The sequence below is a fragment of the Crotalus tigris genome, unplaced genomic scaffold (genome assembly GCF_016545835.1).
Source record: "Crotalus tigris isolate CLP2741 ecotype Arizona unplaced genomic scaffold, ASM1654583v1 scf7180000019004.2909048, whole genome shotgun sequence".
Classification (NCBI taxonomy): Eukaryota; Metazoa; Chordata; class Lepidosauria; order Squamata; family Viperidae; genus Crotalus; species Crotalus tigris.
Genome location: NW_024097319.1, coordinates 2,690,616 through 2,712,589, shown reverse-complemented (window position 1 = coordinate 2,712,589; position 21,974 = coordinate 2,690,616). Strand labels below are relative to the sequence as shown.

The window sequence follows — 21,974 nt, the reverse complement described above, 5'->3', positions numbered from 1 at the left end:
AGCATTGTTTAACTATTTGGGGACTGTATTGTTTAATAATTAGGATATTACTTTGTTTATATTCTCATTATTATTATGTTCACTTTTAATTTGTTTATATTTATGTTAAAGGGGAGTTAAAGTGCATTATGGACTTGGTTATTTATATAGTTGGTAATGTTAGTTAGATTATGATTATCATATTTGTAACCCTGTATTCAGCTCTGGGAAGTGAGGGAGGGAGAGGGGTTTTTTTGGGTGGGTTGATATTGTAATCTTTATATAACTTTTTAATAAAAAAAAATGAATCTAAACAAAATCTTAAAATAACCAAAATAGACAATTTCAACATCTCCATCAATTCATTCATGTATTCATTTTCCTTCAGTTCATTCATTCATTTTCCCTCCTTCATTTTATATTCATTCAGTTCATTCATTCATTCACTTACTTTCCTTCAACTCATTCATTCATTTTGTTTCAATTCAGTCATTCATTCATTTTATTTCAATTCATTCATTCATTTTCCTTCAGTTCATTCATTCATTTTCCCTCCTTCATTTTATATTCATTCAGTTCATTCATTCATTCACTTACTTTCCTTCAACGCATTCATTCATTTTATTTCAATTCATTCATTCATTTTCCTTCAGTTCATTCATTCATTTTCCCTCCTTCATTTTATATTCATTCAGTTCATTCATTCATTCCTTCAACTCATTCATTCATTTTATTTCAATTCAGTCATTCATTCATTTTATTTCAATTCATTCATTCATTTTTCATTCATTCATTCATTCATTCATTCATTCATTCATTCTTTTTTCCTTCCCCTTTTTCCCAAAGGGCAGCCCTGGAGAAATGGGAGAATCTGGTCCTTCAGGAGAACCAGGTGTACCTGTAAGTATCTCCCCACTATTGGTTCAATATCTTTTTCTCTATCTCTAAGGATGCATTTAAGCTGTCGTCATATCACAGGTTACATTTTGATTATCCTCTTAGACAACACAGAATCGGCAATTTTGCATTTCTCTTTCTAGGGAAATCAAGGTATCCCTGGTGAGGAAGGTCAACCTGGTCCAAGAGGTTCTCCTGTAAGTAACTGCTCTAATCATTCCATTTGTAAGACCCAAACCCACCATTATGGCACTCAAAAAAAACCACCTGAACCAGAATTCTGGAAGCTCCATCTGTGGGCTTGGTGACCGTAAAAAAGTTAGATTTCTGTTCCAAGGTGATTGGAGCCTATAATTATAGGCTAAGGAAAATGACTTTGACATTGATGTGCAAGCTCTGTTGCCAAGACAACAAGGGATGATGAAACAATTTTTAAGAATAAAACATCCAGATAACATATGGGCGCAATCCCGATCCCTCCCTAATTCAATGAAGTATAAGGGAGAGGAGGTATAACACAGTCAGATTTGCAAGATTCTGTTATTCTAGCTCGGGGTGGGGAATTCTGGGAAGTCCACAAGTCTTAAAGGTGCTGTCAACTGTCCTGTTAGCATATGGAGCAAAAGAAACTCCTGGGACGTTATTTTACCAAGAGTATAACTGTTGCGATTCCGTGCCAGCCTGTGCTCCCAACAGCTGAGTCTGAGGAATCTGAGGAGGAGGTGGAGGAGGCATTTGAAGGGCCATCAGGGGCAGAGGGAGGCTCTGATGAATTACAGGACTCACAGTTTGATGCAGAGCCTGGGCCCTCCAGTCGTGTTCCTGATGAAGCTCAGCTGTGTGAGGAGAATGAGTCAGACTCGGAGGACTCACACCTGATGGACATGCTAATTGATGCTTGCACACATCGTCAATTAGCGAGAGTAAATCAGCAGCAGTCAATACAGCAACTCCAGGGTAATAGGAGAAGGCACTGAGAGGCAACGCCTTGGGACTGCTGTATAAAAGGAGGAGGTGTGGGCTGTGCTGGTTGCTGAAGGCAACCGTTTGCAAAGTACTTCTTTGAAAGAAGTCTGGTCTGTTCGTCTTGCTTGTGACTACTCTTCTGTTTTCATCGTGTTTCCTGTGGACTATTTCCTTCATTTGGAATTGAGTTTTGCTGTTTGTGTTTTGGATTATTTGGCAGGTTTGTTACCTATATTAAAAGGGGTTTGTTTTGTTTTAAAGTCTCTAGCCTATTTTATTAAAAGGGGTTTGGTCCTTGTGCCTTTAACAAGGGACAGCTATAGGCTGGGATAGAACAATAACTTTACTGATAGATCCATACAGGCACAGAAGAAGCGAAGCTGGCTCTGGGTTTTTCGCATAAAAAAATTTCCCATTTGGGTCACCCATCGTCCACTCTCCATCAATCCAACATGTTCTTTTTATTTTGGGAAAACATTCTGCGCCTTGGGAAGGTTCCCATCCCACGGCCTTGAAGTGCCAGGTGTTTCTTAGGCCGCAAACTGCTCGCATAAATTCCTCACCTCCCTCCTATCTCCCAACACATTTCAAGCATTCCCCTCCCTCCCTCCCTCCCTCCCTTATTTATTTATTATTATTATTATTATTATTATTATTATTATTATTATTATTATTAAATTTTATTTATATGCCGCCCAATCCCAAAGGACTCAGGGCGGCGTACAGAGTTAAAACAATCATAAAACAATAAAATAATACAGTCATACCGCGAGTCCGATCATATCCCCCCCCCCCCGGGGACATCAGCCCCAGGCCTGCCAGAACAGGAGAGTTTTAACGGCTTTCTTAAAGGCCGGCAGGGTGGGAGTAGTTCGAACCTCGGGGGGAAGTTGATTCCACCAGGTCGGAGCCACCACAGAAAAGGCCCTTCCCCGAGGGCCCGCCAGCTGCCATTGTCTGGCCGACGGGACCTGAAGGAGGCCCAATCTATGGGACCTCACCGGTCTCTGGGAACTGTGCGGCAGAATGCGGTCCTGTAAGTAACCAATTTACAGTTGTCCAGCTGTGAGTAGAGGTGCATTATGAGTCAGCCTTTCCAGTTGCCAAGTATGGAGACCCCTGGATTCAAGCCAATTTCAATAAAATAATTTCAGCCTTCCTCAGGATTTAATTTCCGGACCTACTGGGTTTCCCCCAAAATAAGACCCAACCAGAATTAAGCCCTAGCGTGATTTTTCAGGATGCTCATAATATAAGCCCCACCCCAAAAATAAGCCCCAGTTAAGATCGTCAGCCAGACAGACACATTTAGCACCGCATTTCCCCGAATATAAGCCCTAACTGGAAAATAAGCCCTAGTGCATCTTTTGGAGCAAAAATTGGACAGCACTCCAGAATTGGATAATCTTCCTTCTCCTCAAGAATTACATTTTATCAGGTCATTGGTGTGGTAGGGCTGAAGCCAACACTGGGTTGGATCCCAGAGTCAAAATGGGTGAAGATGTCCATTTTTTTTCTTTTCTTTTTAACATTTTCTTCTCTTCCCCCCCCCCTTCCTCCCTCCCTCCCTCTCTCTCTCTCTCTCTCTCTCTTTCTCTCTCTCCCTCCCTCTCTTCTCTCTCCTCTCTCTCCTTCTTTCTCTCTTTCTCTCTCTCCTTTCTCTCGCTCTCTTTCTCTCCCTCCCTCTCTCTCTCCTTTCTCCTCTTTCTCTCTCTTTTTCTCCCTCCCTCTCTTCTCTCTCCTCTTTCTCCTTCTCTCTCTCTCCTCTCTCCTGTCTCTCTTTCTCTCTCTCCTTCTCTCTCTCTTTCTCTCCCTCCCTCCCTCTCTTCTCTCTCCTCTCTCTCTCTTTCTCTCACTCCTTCTCTTTCTCTTGCTCTCTTTCTCTCCCTCTCTCTCTCCTCTCTCTCCTTCTCTCTTTCTCTCTCTCTCTCCTTCTCTCCTCTCCTCTCTCTCTCTTTCCCTCCCTCCCTCTCTTCTCTCCTCTCTCTTTCTCCTTCTCTCTCTCTCCCTCTCTCTCTCCCCTCTCTCCTCTCTCTCCTTGTCTCTCTCTCCTTCTCCCACTTTCTTTTTCTCTCTCCTTCTCTCTCCCCTTCTCTCTCTCTTGCTATCTTTTTCTCCCTCTCTCTCTCTCTCTCTCCCTCTCCCTCTCCCTCTCTCCTCTCTCCTCTCTCCCTCTCTCTCTCTCCCTATCTCTCTCTCTCTCTCTCTCTCTCTCTCCTTCTCTCTCCAAAGCAGGTGAATAAAAGTACTGGTAATCCTTGACCAGTGGTGGGATTCAAATAGGTGAACACCCGGTTCTCTGTGTGGATGCCGCTCCGGAAGTCCATTCTGGGCCTGGGCAACAAAAAATTAGCTACCGGTTCTGCCGAAGTGGTGCGAACTGGCTGAATCCCACCGCTGTCCCTGTCAAGGACTACCAGTACTTTTTGAGCCAAAAAAAATCTGTTGCTAAGCAAGATAGTGGTTAAGTGAATTTTGCCCTGTTTTGCAACTTTTCTTGCCATAGTTGCTAAATGAATCACCGCACGTGTTAAGTTAGCAACATGGTTGTTAAGTGAATCTGGCTTCTCCATTGACTCTGCTGGTCGCACAAGGGGATCACGTGACCTCGGGACACCACAACCGTCATAAATATGGCCCAGTTCTCAAGTGCCCGAATTTTGATCACCTGATCACGGGCACGCTGCAACAGTTTAAGTGTGAGAAATAAGTCACTTTTTTCCATGTCACTGTAACTTTGAATGGTCACTAAGTGAACTGTTGTAAGCCGAGGACTGCCTGTAACATTTTGCAAGAGGGCTTGAAATTTATTTATTGAAATGGTTTTAAGTTGAGGGCTACCTGTAATGGTTTTTTTTTTTCCTTACTTTAAATATTGTCACCCTGAAATTGATGTTCCTGAAGACAGTACTATCTGCCTTTGACACCCCCCCCTTTTTTTTTTTTCAGGGAGAAGCTGGTCTACAAGGACCCATCGGAGCAGCAGGTGTAAGAGGTTTCCAGGTCAGTCAAATTCAAAAGATAATTTTGGGATGGAAAGAGTAACTGTTCCCACAAAGGGTGAGCAGCACAATTTGTATCCGTATCCAGCTTGTAGCGGCACTGCCAAGGATTTTATGTTGTTAGCAGATCAAGTAGATGTGGACCAATGTTTCTCAACCTCTGCAACTTTAAGATGTGTGGACTTCAACTCCCAGAATTCCCCAGCCAGCTATTTTGGGAATTGAAGTCCACACGTCTTAAAGTTGCCGAGGTTGTGAAACACTGAGGTAGAATGTATTCAATTGTCCAGTCTGCTCTTTAATCTTCCCAACGCTCTTCTTTCCATTGTGGCTGGGGAATTCTGGGAATTGAAGTCCATACCTTCTTCAAGTTGCTAAATTCTAAAAACCCGTGTAAGTGAAAGTAGCAAAATAAGGCAAGGTTCTGCAAAACTAAAAGGGGCTGGAGAGACGGAAAACTACTTATAGGGATCTACGATGTGGAGATTTGCAAGCAATTTTTTTAGTTAAAAGCTGGCTAAGATGTTGTTTTTCTCTTTTCAGGTTGTTTTAAGCCATTGTCTGAAATGTGTGCTGATTTTGAGTAACTGAACAGTTTGATTCCAACGTGAGATCTAATCCCTTCTCCCTTTTTTCAGCTTTTTCTCTTATTTCTCTCTTTTCGTCTAACTTTCCAGGGTCGCAGAGGACCAAGTGGGGAGATGGGCCGACCTGGTGCCACTGGGCTACGGGGTGAATCCGGCGAGCAGGTAAATCCTCTGCAAAAGTGAACAATTGATCTGATGAGGCTTTGATGAATATCACTTTGATGAGTGCAGAATTCTTTTGGATAGGGCTGTAACATTTAACGTGTTCGTTAATCAGTTCCGTAATCTAAGTTACAGAATCAATTTAAAATATTTCCACTGAGGGAAGAGGGCTGCAAAGGAAGATTTTTTTTACTGCATAAAAGTTAGATGTTTCTATTAAGTTACTTTTAGTTAGTTACAGTTAGATGTTATCGTTATTAAATTAACAATAATAGTATAACAGGGTTGGGAGGATCCTTGAAAGTCTTCCAGTCCAACCCTCTGCTCAAATAGGAGATCCTATACCATTCAGGACAAATGGCTAGCCAAGCTCTTTTTTAAACCTTCTTAAAAATAATTAAATGTCCTTTTTTAAGACCAGTTGTTCCAAAATATCTGTTGGGTGGAAGGCGGGGCTTGGTGGTGGCACCACCCACACTGGGATGTATGGATTCATTGCATTTGATGTCACTTTAGAAGAGGGGTCTTCAAACTTGGCCCTTTTATGACTTGTGGACTTCAACTCCCAGAATTCCTCAGCCAGCATGCCTGACTGAGGAATTCTGGGAGTTAAAGTTCTTCTTCTTCTTCTTCTTCTTCTTCTTCTTCTTCTTCTTCTTCTTCTTCTTCTTCTTCTTCTTCTTCTTCTTCTTCTTCTTCTTCTTCTTCTTCTTCTGCCATATCCATTATCGGGCATTGGCGATCATGTTGGCGATCCTGTTTTTATCAGCAGCCGCACGAAAAAGTGCTGCTGAGTTTTGTCCAAACCAGTCCCTTAGATTTTGAAGCCACGATGTTCTTCTGCCTGGACCTCATTTGCCTTCAATCTTTCCCTGGAGGATTAAATGGAGTATGCCGTATTTTTCTGGGTGTCGCATCACAAGTCCGAAATATTCTAATTTTCGTTTTTTAATTGTTTTGATGATTTCCCTTGGCTTTCCCAGGCGGCTGATCACCTTCTCATTTCTGATCTTAACCCAGCTTATACGTAACAGCCGCCTGTAAATCCACCTTTCAAATGCTTCTAGTCTCTTCAGGTGGCCTTCTGTCAGAGACCAACTCTCTACTCCATAGAGCAGGAGATAGGAAAAATATAGCATCTGACAACAGCTGATTTTCAGTCTTAGGCTTATGTCGTGACTGCAGAAGACCTTTTTCATTTTGAAGAATGCTGTTTGGGCTTTTTCTATCTTGTCTTTACTTCAACAGTCATGTCCCAGCTTTCATGTAAATTAGAACTGAGGTGCGTGATCCTCGGATCCAAGATGAGTTGAAGTCCACAAGTCATAAAAAGGCCAAGTTTGAAGACCCCTGCTTTAGAACATGAAACAGGTGGAGCTTTCTGCCCACGGCTTCTTCCTCTGCCACGCATTTACCACAGTGTTTCTCACCCTGGGTGACTTTAAGCTGTGTGGACTTCAACTCTCTAGTCAACCAGGCTGAGGAATTCTGGGAGTTGAAGTCCACACAGCTTAAAGTTACCCAGGGTGGGAAATATGATCTATTGCAAAAGTCTTAAATTTAAGCAATAAATTTAGTTAGATGTTATTGTTTTGAACTGCCTTGTGCCAAGGTGGGCAGCAAACAAATTTAATAAAAATAATAAAAAAGAAAAAAATTCAGATGTAGACTCACCTAATCTAAAAGCTACTTATTTATATTGTGTTCCTGCAACCGGTTAACTCTTTTTGACCCTTGGTGGAGTTTTTTTCATGCTTCTTCTTTACTTATTTCTAGGGTCCTGCTGGCATTTTGGGACCCAAAGGTAACCAGGTAAGATAAAGATCTCAATCCTCTGGATGCATAAATCCTACTAAACCATGGTTTGTCTTATCCTGGTTTACAGAATAAATCTCAGTGGCTGGTCTCATGCAATAAGCTTGGCCACACAAACGACGTTATGGTGTAAAAAATTAGTTTATGCCCCTAACAGCGCATGCATAATACTAGAGTTACCCAAAGCAACACAAGTTCCATCTTTTGGGTCTGTGTGTTGCAACATTGCACCCATGTGTGAAAGGGGCAAAGCTGATGTTACAGAAGGAACAGACTACTTTTGTTATTTCGATCAAAACTTCAAATCTGACCAAGGAGTGAGCTGCAATGAGTGAAGTCTGGATTCATTTCCTTTAAATAGGCTACCATATTTGAGTTGGTAGTTATTTCAACAGTGAAATACGTTGAAGGAGCCTTGGTGGTGCAGTGGTTAAACCGCAGTATTGTAGGCAAACTCTGCCCATAGCCTGGAGTTTGATCCTGATGGGTTCAAGGTTGACTCAGCCTTCCATCCTTCTGAGGTAAAATGAGGACCCAGATTGTTGGGGACAATATGCAAACAATGCTTACTTTGTAAACCACCCACAGACTGCTATGGGGCAGTATACAAGCTTAAATGTTATTGCTGTTGATATAGAAGGGCAGCATAAAAATTTAATAAATAAATAAATACGGTGCAACTATCCAGACTATCATTAGATGGCAGCATATTAATTAAATTTCTGCCTCTCCACATTTCTTCCAGAGCACAAACTTAGTAATGTGCTGTAATTTTATTATAAAACCATAGGCTTTTAACAAAATGTAGAGGTAGTCTCTGACTTACAATCATTTGTTTAACGACCATTCAAAGTTACAATGGCACTGAAAAAAAGTCACTGATGACCGGCCCTTGTACTTATATGACTATCACAGCATTTCTAAGGTCACATGATCAAAAGTTAAGCGCTTGGCAACCAGGGTGTATTTAACACTTGTTGCGACATCCCTGAGTCACGTGATCAGCCATTTGCGACTGTCCTAGCGGGCTTCTGACAAGCAAAGTCAATGGGGAAAGCCAGATCCACTTAACGGCCACATTATTCACTTAACGACTGTAGTGATTCATTCACTTAACAACTGTGGCAAAAAAGTAGTAAAATCGGGTGTGTGGGAAGTCAGCCCCCCAGAGAAGGACATATTAAAAGGGCAGGAAAATATATTTCCTCAAAGGATCTTAAAGAGGCAGAAAAGCATGCCCACTTTTCTTAATAGCCCCAAATCTCCCTCCCCCAAGCAGAAACCAGCTCTATAGAAATGTAGATGTAAATCCAGGAAGGTTGAAGCTAGAAGATTAAGAAGACAAAGACACCTAAAATCTGCATACCTCACCCAAACTCTTAAGAGTCATCAGCCCCAGGGAAGCAGGATATGACCTTTGGGACATAATAGGATTAACCCATCACCATCAGAATACCAGAAAGGCACACCCAGACTCAGATCAGAATACATGACACAGGAAATTGCCTCAAACAGGAACAGGAAACAACTCCAAACAAAAGGCTCCAGAGGGTATAAAAACCCACTCCCTACATGTGCTCACTCTCTTTTCTTCCAGAGCTATTTTTCTATATGGCTCTCCTCTTCAATAAACTGCAACCTTCTTTCTAAAGCAGTCGCCATGTTTATTCCCAGCTTGGACTGAACCACGATGAAGACTTTTCTTACATCAGGTGTAAATTACTCAAGAACTGCCTGGCTTAGCAAGGGAAATTCTGATCCCTATTGCGGTTGTAGTTCAGGACTTCCTGTAGCTATAACTTAAAGTTTTGAGAACTTATTTCCATCTTCAGTTAAGTTTGAGGTTGTTTAATGTAACAGACATATTTTTGCACGCTTTTTCCTTAACACATTTGTTGATTCCATATGTTTTTATATACTCGTTCGCAAACCAGATTTAGAACCACACGTGGCCGTCTGCTCCATCAATTTGAGAAAGTGTGAATTGTGTAGGGCTGTAATAATACAAACTGAGCACATTTTATTCCGGTCCTTGGTAGTAATTTTTCACATACTTGAACAAGGAAGCCCTCTTCTGGTTTAAATGAGAAATTTTATTCTAAGCAAGAGCAGCAAGGGACTAGGTGTGTAACACATAAAAATTGTTGACAAGCATCCCATTAAAAAAATTGAAGGTTTAACCTAAAATTAAAGTCACTCCTTTGGGTACTCTTAGAACTCAAGGCATTGAATTCAGAGTCCCAAAGGTGCTTTTTCCAAAAGGCAACTGGATTTTGTTGTATTTTTTTTTCCCCTTGAAAATATTTCACTTCTCATTCAAAAAGCTTCTTGGATGAGAAGCGAAACATTTTCAAAGGAAAAAAAAAATACAAGAAACCCCAACTGCTTTTTGGAAAAGCATCTTTGGGACAACCATGAGTGAATGAGTGAGCATCTCCATAGACATTTGAGTTCAAAGCTTGGCTGTGCTAAAAAGCTGGATAATTAATTTGATTTGAGTCTTGGACAATCCCAATTTGTGCTAATAATTTCGACCTAAAAGACTTGATGGTGAATATGATTCAGCAAATGTATGAATGCACATTCATAGAATACTATTAATATAATTAGGGGTTTGTCATACAGTCAGCCAGATGTTCAGACTTTATTTGGCATTTTTGTCTGCCTAGTGAGGCCTTCCTGGGATGGCAGATGTGGAGGTTTTATGGCAAGGGTCTTCAAACTTGGCAACTTTAAGACTTGTGGACTTCAACTCCCAGAATTCCTCAGCCAGCCCTGGCTGGCTGAGGAATTCTGGGAGTTGAAGTCCACAAGTCTTAAAGTTGCCAAGTATGAAGACCCCTGTTTTATGGTGTTAGACATATCCTTGCAGGATAGCAGCTGTTCCAAGTAAAGCTGCCTTTTGCAACTGACTGATGGTGAATTTGTCGATGCCAGTGTTGTTTAAGTGTTGCTCCAGATATTTTGGGATTGCACCTATGACTATTGGTGCTACCTTTGCTTTCTTTTGCCACAGTCGTTCTATTTCTATATTGTTATCATTGCTAATAACGTTGGTGCTGCAAATGCTACTGTTAGTTAAAGATGTTTTCAGTAGATGACAGTGTTTGACTGATCTGATCTGGGTTTCAAGCTAAGCAGGCTTGGGGTTAATATTTGGGTGGGAGATCTACTAGGACAGTGGTTCTCAACCTTTTTAATGCCGCGACCTCCAACCGGTCGTAAGTCGAGGACTACTCAACTGGTCGTAAGTCGAGGACTACTCAACTGGTGCAGCACCGTTTGCAGAATGGGACTTTTGGCAGGCTCAGCAGGGCAGAGACAGCCTGGACAATTCCTATTGGCTTTTGAAAGCCAATAGAATTAGACTCTATTCAAGAGAGTCTATTCTATTGGCTTTCAAAAGCCAATAGAATAAAAGGGAGTAGCACAGCTAAGGAAAAGGGGGAAAAAATGGCGGACTGCGTTGTTTGGCGACCCCAGTGAAATGGTCGTTCGACCCCAAATGGGGTCCCGACCCACAGGTTGAGAACCACTGCAATAGGAAATGCCAGGAATGTAGGGTTAGTGAGCTGAGAGGAAGAGTGAGTTGAGAAACAACTCAGAAGAAGATGAAAGTAGACCTCATGTTGCCAAAAACATTGCACAGCATATGCAGGTAAATGACCTAAGGTTGATTAAGAAGGAGAATTAACATGGATCTTCGTTAGCCAAACAACTGTAGTGATTCTAAAATCTTGTTTTCTCTTTGATAAAAGCATTCTTCCTATTTTCATCTGCAGGGCATTGCTGGAGCAGATGGGCTACCTGGAAGTAAAGGAGAACTGGTATGTAAGGAAAGCTGGCTGGGTGACTTTGGGCCAATCACCAGGAGACCGTGAGTTCTGGTGCAGTCTTAGGCACAAAAGCTGGTTGCGTGAGTTTGGGCCAATCACTAGGAGACAGGGAGTTCTAGTCCCGCCTTAGGCATGAAAGTCTGGCTGTGGAATTCTGGGAGTTGAAATCCACACATCTTAAAGTTGCCAAAATTGGATAACTCTGCACTAGAGCTTTGCCTCTTGATTCAGCAGTCCTGGGATCTTTTTAATTTTATTTTTAAACTAATTCCTTCACAAGTCTGCCACTCCTGGCGCAGATGACCTCAGAACTGAAAATATGATACAAAATATGGTACAAAACTGAATCAGCATGATAAACTTTAATCTAGGGAAGACCCCACGCCATACACGGGTCGAAACTCATTCTTTATTTCTATCTCATCCCCGAGTAAGTTGTTCTGATGATAAATTTGGAGGGTGTGTTTGTGAGCTGCGGTGAAAAGCAATCGGGGTTCTTCACTTTCATTTCAGTGTCCTGCCTGGGATTGAAACAAATAACTTTATTCCAATTTCTTTTTTGCTTTTCTAAGGGCCATTTTGGACCTCCTGGGCAGAAAGGAGAAGTAAGTAGCCTATACTTTCCAGAGAAAAAAGAAAACCCATCACCTTCGTGTTTTTCATTATATGAATTTGCCTGGAAGGTTTTTTTAAAATAAATAAATCTGAGAGATTGCCATCGGAGGAAACTTTGCAAGAGAAAATGAAAGTCACCTATGAAAAGCTTCCTGACCGCTTGCCTGCCAATCCCATATTTCATTTAAAAGTCCCCACCAGTAGTGAAAACAGAAGGCCAACAACATAGCAGGCAGTGCTTTAAGCAAAAGCTGTCTGCATGTTATGATAGACCGAGGAACAGAGGAGAGCGGTTCCAATGGAAAAGGTGCTACCTAGAAGCCAGAAGACACTGAGTTCTAGTCCTGCCTTAGGCATGAAAGCTGACTGGGTAACTTTGAGCGAGTTTTAACCCATTGTCCTCCGCATAATAATAATAATAATAATAATAATAATAATAATAATAATAATAATAATAATAGTAATAAAATTGGAAGGGACCTTGGAGGTCATCTAGTCCAACCCCCTGCTCAGGCAGTAGACCCTATACCATTTCAGACAAATGGCTGTCCAGCCTCTTCTTAAAATCTTCCAGTATTGGAGCATTCACTGCTTCTGGAGTCAGGTTGTTCCACTGGTTAATTGTTCTAACTGTCAGAAAATTTCTCCTTAGTTCTAGGTTGCTTCTCTCCTTGATTAGTTTCCATCCATTGCTTCTTGTCCTGCCTTCAGGTGCTCTGGAGAATAGCTTGACACCCCCTGTCTTCTTTGTGGCAGCCCCTGAGATATTGGAACACTGCTATCATGTCCTCCTAGTCCTTCTCTTCATTAAACTAGACATACCCAATTCCAGCAATCATTCCTTGTATGTTTTAGCCTCCAGTCCCTTGATCATCTTTGTTGCTCTTCTCTGCACTCTTTCTAGAGTGTCAACATCTTTTTTACATCGTGGTGACCAAAACTGGATGCAGTATTCCAAGTGTGGCCTTACCAAGGCATTGTAGAGTGGTATTAACAATTCACGTGATCTTGATTCTATCCCTCTGTTAATGCAGCCTAGCACTGTGTTGGCTTTTTTGGCTGCTGGCTCATATTTAACTGATTGTCCACTAGGACTCTGAGATCCCTCTTACAGTTGGTACTATTGAGCAAGGTACCACCTATACTATACCTGTGTATTTTGTTTTTCTTGCTTAAATGTAGAACCTTTATTTTTTTCACCCTTGGTGTTAGATGCTGTTTAGATAGTGCCCGTGATGATTTCCAGCCAGTCACATCTCCAGACCACGATTAGAGATTTGCTCAGCTTCTGCAAGGCAGCTGTGTCCCTCGTGTGTTTTTAGGTCCAGTCTGGAAGCCACAGTTTCTCCATTTTGGGATGGTCTTCATTTTTCTTTTACAGGCTGGACAGAGAGGAGAGCCTGGCCCAAAAGGATCCCAAGGCCCAAATGGAACTGTTGGACTGCCAGGAATTCCAGGCCATGCTGGCAAAATGGGCTTTCAAGGAGAGCGAGGAATCCCTGGGATTGTGGGGAAACCAGGCCCTCCGGTAAGACGATCTGGACGTTACCTTGTGCAGTTGTTTGTCAGTCCTTGCCTTGTCTGCCCATTTTTTTTCCTACTCCAGTTTTAAAGCTCATTTTCATTGTGCTGTTCCTAATATAGGTGGTCCTTAAACGTATGACCACAACAGAGCCCAAAACTTCTGTTGTTAAGTGAAATGTTTATTAAATGAGTTTTGCCCCACTTCACAACCTTTCTTGCCCCAGATGTTAAGTGAATCGCTCAAGTTGTTGAGTTAGTAACCCGGTTATTAAGTGAATCTGGCTTCCCCCATTGACTTTGCTGGTCAGAAGATCACAAAAGATGATCACAGGGCCCCAGGACACAGCGACCGTCCTAAATTAGTGGGTCCATTAGTGGGTGAACGTGGCAAGAAGGTGACAAGCAACAGGGAGAAAGCAGAACTATTTAACTCGTTTTTTGCATCTGTCTTTACACAAAGGGAAAAAACAGACCAACCTATCGAAAATAGTGCCATAAAAAACAGAATAGAAACGCAAGTTAAGATAGGCAAGAAAACGGTAAGTGAGCACCTGTCCAGCCTAGACGAGTTCAAATCACCAGGACCAGATGGATTACACCCCAAGGTTCTCAAGGAACTGGCAGATGTGATCTCAGAACCACTGAACTATATTTTTCAAAGATCCTGGAGCACAGGGGAACTACCAGAGGACTGGAAAAGAGCTCATATAGTTTCCATCTACATAAAAGGAAAAAAAATGGACCCAGGAAATTACAGACCTATCAGCCTGACCTCAATACCTGGGAAGATCCTGGAAAATCAAACAACGAATCAACGAACACCTAGAGGCAAACAAAGTCATTACTAAAAGCCAACATGGGTTTGTCAAAAATAGATCATGCCAGAAAAACCTTATTGCATTCTTTGACCAAGTGACAAAATTAGTGGATCAGAGGAATGCTGTGGACATAATTTACTTGGACGTCAGTAAGGCATTTGATAAAGTAGATCACAACCTACTACTTGACAAGATAGAAAAATGTGGGGTAGAAAGCACCACCACCAGATGGATCTGTAGCTGGCTGACCGGCCGTACTCAGCGTGTGGTCCTCAATGGAACTGCATCTACATGGAGGGAAGTGTGTAGTGGGGTGCCCTAGGGCTCTGTTCTGGGCCCAGTGCTCTTCAATATCTATATCAACAATTTGGACAAGGGGTAGATGGGGAACTCATCAAATTTGCAGATGACACCAAGCTGGCAGGATAGCCAACACTCCAGAAGAGTCTATTCGAAGTTACAACAGTGCTGAAAAAAGTCCAGTCCTCACACTTTAGATTTAGATTTTTCATTTAGATAACCTTTATTGTCATTTTTTTCCTGTGGGCACAACGGCACACATTAAAAATGAAATTTAGTTGCTTGGTCTCAAGCATAACACACATTTAAAATATAGTATATACAACATATGTATAGACCTAAACCGGGGATAGGCAACAACCTTGGCTCTTTTATGACTCGTGGACTTCAACTCCCAGAATTCCTGAGCCAGCCATGCTGAGGGGACAGGGAGAGGTTTCCAAGCTGAGCCATGCTGGCTCAGGAATTCTGGGTGTTGAAGTCCAGAAGTCATAAAAGAGCCAAGGTTGCCTATCCCTGGGATAGAGGCACAACAGCTCAGCAGTTAAAAACTCTGAGCTTATCTGCTCAAAAGCTGACAACCGGGGTTCAAGACCTGAGCGCTGCATGGTGGAGTGAGTTCTCGTTACTTACCCCAGCTGTTGCCCACCTAGCAATTTGAAAGCATGCAAATGTGAGCAGATAAATAGATACCACTTTGGTTTCGTGCGTCTCGGCGTATAGTCATGCTGTCACATTACCATGGAAGCATCTTTGGACCATGCTGGCTCTCTCAGTTAGGAGATGAGCAGCGTCCCCTAGAGTGGAACATGACTGGACAGGGGAAACCTTTTTACCTTTAATTTTAGGGAAAAGAAGCGAGTGAAGAACGCATCCGAGAGCTCTGCGATGGAATGATCAGCGGTGAGTATGGCTTCAACGTCTTGGGCAAGGAAATAATGTTTATTTTGCTAAATGGATTGTCAGTGACAAGTTCTATGACCCGAGCAAATCCTTCGAAGAGATGCTTCTTGAAGTCAGAAGGACTGCTGAGAGACCTGGATGAAACCAAAAGGCTGCTTAGAGGTTCCCAGGCACCTTTTTTAAAAAATGAAAATAAAATTTGCACAACTGTTATAAAGAAGAGAAAACTTGCTTTTATCCACGCACCCCTTCAGTCACAGAGCTGTTGACTTTGGCTGTGGCTTCCTAGGGCCTCAGAAGGGAATTTATTTTTTAGTCGCCGATATTTTTGAATGGCATAATTCAGAAATTAAATATTGAATTTGGGGGACGCTTTGCATTTGTAAATGTTGTTTAAGGTTGCATTTTAAAAAATGAATGAGGCAACCCGTTTAGTTGTATTGATTTCCACTCCTTTTCATGGGCTTTCAAGTAGGAAAGAAGAATCTGACATTTCTGAGTAAGTACAAGGGATACTGGAATAAGAGGGATAGAATCAAGATTGCGTGAAGTATTAATACTACTTTACAATGCCTTGATAAGGCCACACTTGGAATACTGTATCCAGTTTTGGTCATCACGATGTAAAAAAGATGTTGAGACTCTAGAAAGAGTACAGAGAAGAGCAACAAAGATGATCAGGGGACTGGAGGCTAAAACTTATAAGGAACGGTTGCTGGAATTGGGTTTGTCTAGTTTAACGAAGAGAAGGACGAGGGGGGACATGATAGCAGTGTTCCAATATCTCAGGGGCTGCCCCAAAGAAGAGGGAGTCAAGCTAGTCTCCAAAGCGCCTGCGGGCAAGATAAGAAGCAATGAATGGAAAAAACCAACTTAGAAGTAAGGAAAAACTTCCTGACAGTGAGATCAATTATTCAGTGGAACGACCTGCCTCCAGAAGTGGTGAATGCTCCAACACTGGAATTTTTTTAAGAAGAGACTGGACAGCCATTTGTCTGAAATGGTATAGGGTTTCCTGCCTGAGCAGGGGGTTGGACTAGATGACCTCCAGGGTCCCTTCCAACTCTGTTATTCTGTTAATATGCTGACTGGGGAATTCTTGGAGTTGCAAGTCCACACATCTTAAAGGTTCTGAGGTTGAGAAACACTGCTCTGGTTTTTATCTATTTGGGAGGAATGAGAACTTAGACTATTTCCAGCTCAGCTATATATTGGGTGAGTGTCCCAGCTGGCACCAATTGTGCATGTGTGTGTATATCTATATCTCTCTATTTATCTCTGTCTATCTGTCTGTCTGTCTGTCTGTCTGTCTGTCTGTCTGTCTATCTATCTATCTATCTATCTATCTATCTATCTATCTATCTATCTATCTGTCTATCTATCTAATTTTGTCTGTGGTTTTTATTTTGCATTTTTTTTAAACAGGCTAAAGCCCACAATGGTTGTGGAGCGATTGGTTTAAATTCAGTCTTTAAAAAAAGTTAAACCCTTTTTTTTTATCCAGAATGGTTTGGCATGCTTTATTTTAGAGCAAGATGTTTGCAAGCTTCTCGGAATGCTTTGAATTCTTCCACTGCATCCATTGACAAATCAAAATCCACTCTGCAGTTTTCTTGTTTGCTTTTTAATTCCAGAGCACATTGCCCAGCTAGCGGCTAATTTAAGGAAACCCTTGGCTCCTGGACTCATGGGGAAGCCTGGGCCCGCTGGCCCTCCAGGACCTCCTGGGTCAATGGGAAGCATTGGACATCCTGGGGCTCGTGGCCCACCTGGCTATAGGGGATCCCCAGGACATTTAGGAACTCCTGGTCCCAGAGGTGAGTAAGCCCCAAAGAGATTACAGCTACTCCTCAACTTACAATCATTTATTTAGCGACTGTTCAAAGTTGCAACGGCCCTGAAAAAAGCGACTTATGACCATTTTTCACACTTATGACCATTGCAGCCTCCCCACGGTCACATTATCAAAATTTGGATGCTTGGCAACTGGCATGTATTTGTGACTGTTGCGGTGTCCCGGGGTCACGTGATCCCCTTTTGCGAACTTCTGACAAGCAGCGTCAACGGGGAAGCCAGGTTCACTTAACCGTGGTGTTACTAACTTAACCACTGCAGTGACTCACTTAACAACTGTGGCAAGAAAGGTCGTAAAATGGGGTATAACTCACGTAGCTGTCTCACTTAGGAACAGACAATTTGGGTTCACTTGTGGCCGTACGTCGAGGACTACTTGTAGTGCATTAAAACTCGTGAAAGATTGGAGCTGATGCCTTTCTCAAATCAGCTTACAAACAGCATCCTTCTGGTGGATCAATTATATTTAAATTTTATAGGGGACCCTGGTGAGAAAGGAGACAAAGGGCTCGTTGGCAAAGGCATTGATGGGCCTGTTGGAGATCAAGGACCACAAGGTAAGTTGAATATTCTGCAGGTGAATATCTATGGAGATTCTCAATCACCCAGGTCATGGTTGTCTCAAAGATGCTGTGATGACCCAGGGCACAGCACAGAGGCAATGCAGTCAGCTGGCAATTCAAATTACCCTTTAATTGCTCCAAATTTTCCCCAAATGCTCCCACATTTCTGGCAAGCCTCCAAACAAAGGAAGACACACACACCTTCAGCCGCCTCTGGCTGCAAGGAGTTTCACATACAGTTTGATTAGGAGAGGAATTTACTCAAGGCCACGGAGATAGCAAGGAATGACATATACATCATAAACCTAACGAGTCTGTGTGAATACACGCTTGCCTGAGCAGTTTCAAAAGGGAAGCCAAAATACAGTCCAAGATCTTTGAACATCCAAGCAACGTTGTCAGCCAGTCCAATAGTCAGAACAAGAGATCAGCAACAACACACACAAAACTCCCAAGGAATCAGCGTTTGTTCCCGACAAATGCCTCTCCCCACAGCGTCTCCTTAAATCTCAGTCTCCAGGTGTGCTTTGTGGAGAGAGATGGGATGCTCTCCTCCCGAGTAGTTGAGCCTGCCGTATTGTTCCCTCCTTCTCTCCACTCTCCGTGCTCTAAGATCAGGTGGGGATGTCTCTCCTGTCCCACTCCTGAAGGTCCCTCGCCTGCCTCAGCCTGCTCTTCCCCACATTCCTCTGAAACCACAGACACCTCTCCCTCGACCTCCGTAGGGTCCTGTTCCAGCTCATTTTCCTCCACAGATTCAGGCTCCGACGGAGGCATGACAGGTGCTTTTTAAAAGGCAACTGGACTTTTTTGGGGGGGGGGGGATTTCCTTGAAAACGTTTCACTTCTCATCCAGGAAGCTTCTTCAGTTCTAATTGAATGGTGGGGAATAGAAAGATTTATAGTCTTTCCAGTCTTCTGCTTGTTAGCACTCTGAAGGTTGTCCATTAGCTCTCTGAGAGTGATTGAGGCCACTTGGGGATTTATCTGTACCCTCAGGATCACTTGAATCAGAGTGCAAATGGGTGTGGAAGCTTGAAAAGCATCTTTGGGACATGCTGGCGATTGGTTCCTACTTTCCTAACCACCAAGGCTGGATGTTCATGTTTTTTTCTGGAGGCTTTACCTTTTTGTTATAAATTAAGAAGGGCTTTAAATACGTTTTCTCTGGATATTGTAGAGTTTTAGCTTTTTTCTTTAACAGTTTCTATTACTATACATATAAATACCTAAAAAAAATATTTTTGAGTCGTTAATGGGAGGGGGCACCTTAAGTGAACCAAAACTTAAGCCATAATTCAAAATACACAGTTCTCTACATTTTGTAACGAAGCTGGACAATTTTAAAATACCGGTACATAGAGCTTCGTGTCTACATATATTCATGAACGTTAAGACATTGAAATGATTTATAACATTTCTCGTGCAAATTAGATGTGTCGGGTAAAATTGGGACATGAACATATATTCGTTTGGGGAAAAGCATACCATAATATGTTCAAATTTTGTTGTGAGATGTAGGGGGGGGGGGGAAATAGCCAACTTAAGGAACCAAATGGCAATTTGCAAAGGTGAGAAATTGAGAGGAGCTGAAAATGATAGGTTGGTCCATGTCAACCAATCTAGAGCAGCGGTCTCCAAACTGGCAATTTTTGAGACTTGTGGACTTCGACTCCCAGAATTCCCCTGCCAGCATGGCTGGCTGAAGACTTCTGGGAATTGAAGTCCACAAGTCTTACAGTTGCCAAGTTTGGAGACCCTTGATCTAGATCAGGGGTGTCAAACTCGCAACGTCACGTGACATGTCGCACAATGGGATGGGCGCAGTTTCACCATAACACATCCGGCCCGTGGGCCGGCAGTTTGACACCCCTGATCTAGATCAAGAAATCAGCAATCTAGATCATTGTCTAGATATGGAGGAAGAAAAATGGCCCTGAGAACGCACTTAAGATTTAAAACCAAACCAAATAAAAAAATGGGGCTTGTTTGCATAGCTGATGGTTTTGTCTTTGGACATATGCCAAATAACATGCTGAACCCTTTGTTTTTCCCCCTGCCAAGGAGCACCAGGTGTTCCTGGAATTAGAAAAGATGGTCGGAATGGTGCACCCGGTGATCCTGGGTTACCAGGGGATCCTGGAAGACCCGGTTCAGCTGGAGCACAAGGAACTCCAGGACTCTGCGATACATCTGCCTGTATGGGAGCTGCTGCTAGAGGGAAATTCAAGAAATCGTAAATCTGCCTGAAGCGGAATGAATGAAAGGAGGAAAAGGAACACGACATTCAATGGCATTGTTACCAGAAGAGAATATTTGTAGCTCAGGGTGGAAACTGCAGGGTCCTTGATGCTCTCTGAGCTTGGTGGTTTTCTTGCAGATGCTTCATTACCAAACTAGGTGACATCTTCAGTGCGTTGATGATATCACCTAGTCTGGTAATGAAATGTCTGCAAGAAAACCACCAAGCTCAGAGAGCACCAAGGACCCCATAATGGAATTGTTCATACACAATGAAACATTGTCCTGATTGGAGGGGGGGGGGAAGTGAATAAAATGGATGCTATATTTCAGTTCCTTTGAGGGGGAAAAAAATCAACTTATGTAAAATGGCCCCTGTAGTTAATTCCGATTTCATGCAAAATATAAACCAAATAGGTTCTTTGAAGAGACATACTATTATTCCCGAAGTATTTTCCAGTTAACAGTTTCCTTCTTCCTAAGATTCTACCTGCTTTTGCAATGACTTCATTTGGCACTGTTCGATGTTTATGAATCTTGTTTTGCTACTGGTAAAATAACAGAGGTAAACATTTCATGTATTATTTGTCAGATGGTCCAACTGTAGATACCTGGGCAGGTGATTCAGACAGAGAATACAGACGTAGACCCATTAAATGGCTAGGAATTGGGATACTTTGTAGAGCTCCCTAAGGCAGTGTTTCCCAAACTTGACAATTTTAAGGCATGTGGACTTCAACTCCCAGAATTCCACAGCCAGCAATGCTGGCTGTGGAATTCTGGGAGTTGAAGTCCACATGCCTTAAAATTGTCAAGTTTGGGAAACACTGCCCTAAGGTGTCTGGGATTCACAAATGTAAAATGGGCGAATTGAATCAAACTGGATGATTAAAACTACCGTTTATAAAACGTGCATAATTCAAAGATTCCCTTGAAATTCACTCCCTAAGATTTTGTGCCCACAACAGCTTAATCTATTGGATCAAAAGCCACGTTGGACATCCATCTGCGTTTTTGTGGGTGTTGAGTTGACCACAACTGCACTGGAAACAGATTCTGCAAATGTAATATCATGATATAGTTAGAGCTCACTCTGTGATGTGAATGCTTAGCAAATGTCCAATTCAAATGCATGGTTTATGAGGGAAAAAATGTCCATGCCATCTGTTTCTTAAGAAATGAATTTAAACATTTCTCCCTTATTATAAAGTATATTCAGTTAATGACGCATTATACCCTTTCCACATTAAGTATTGATAAAAACCCAACATACAGAAAACAAACGCCATCAAAACTGAGTGTACAGATTATTGTAAACATAAATTTAAAAACTCTAATATTGTGCCTGCCTATTTTATAATAGGCTGATTCTGTTTTGTTGCTTTTTCTTTTGGTGATTGAAAATAAAGGGCCACACAGGTGTGAATATCCGTGATTTAAACAGTATTTATTTTGTGATAAGTTCTGTACAAGAATACTTATTAGCATTATCTGTTCTGATAAAGCCACTGTCAATTAAATATGCTAAATATACTTTCCTAACAAATATAAAGCTAATAGTTATCTTTTAAAAAAGGAAAAGGAAAAAAAAAGGAAAAAGGAAAAAAATATCTGCACTTAAAATTCATGTATTTTTACAAAATACCACTTTTGCACTAAAAGGATGGGAATTGTCACATAAAACACCAAAGAAGTTAATGAGACTTCCATCAGAACTTACAGCTGCATTTTTTTCTATCCATTTATGGACGTTTGTGCAAAATATAATCCTAGCCTTCATCCTGTAGGAGAAGTTGTTAAAGGAAGTGCAAAACATATTTAAAATAGTAGTGTATTTGCAACGCATAGTGAACAGCTTTTTCTATAGGTTTTAATTTTACAGGGTATGAACTTTGACAAATGAAAAATCTGA

General features: G+C 41.9%; 1 protein-coding gene across 2 annotated transcripts in view; it reads left to right on the top strand.

The window, feature by feature from the left end:
* COL9A3 (collagen type IX alpha 3 chain) overlaps positions 1-20,246 on the top strand; it is a 90,333-nt gene extending 70,087 nt beyond the window's left edge. For both annotated transcript variants that reach the window (XM_039358183.1, XM_039358186.1), the window contains 12 exons: positions 826-879; positions 1,020-1,073; positions 4,792-4,845; positions 5,522-5,593; positions 7,370-7,405; positions 11,191-11,235; positions 11,817-11,849; positions 13,241-13,387; positions 15,350-15,404; positions 17,039-17,221; positions 17,738-17,815; positions 19,886-20,246. In XM_039358183.1, the coding sequence (XP_039214117.1) occupies positions 826-879; positions 1,020-1,073; positions 4,792-4,845; positions 5,522-5,593; positions 7,370-7,405; positions 11,191-11,235; positions 11,817-11,849; positions 13,241-13,387; positions 15,350-15,404; positions 17,039-17,221; positions 17,738-17,815; positions 19,886-20,061 (987 nt within the window). In that variant the 3' untranslated portion in view covers positions 20,062-20,246. The remainder of the gene's footprint in view (positions 1-825; positions 880-1,019; positions 1,074-4,791; positions 4,846-5,521; positions 5,594-7,369; positions 7,406-11,190; positions 11,236-11,816; positions 11,850-13,240; positions 13,388-15,349; positions 15,405-17,038; positions 17,222-17,737; positions 17,816-19,885) is intronic.
* The last annotated feature ends 1,728 nt before the right edge of the window (positions 20,247-21,974 follow it).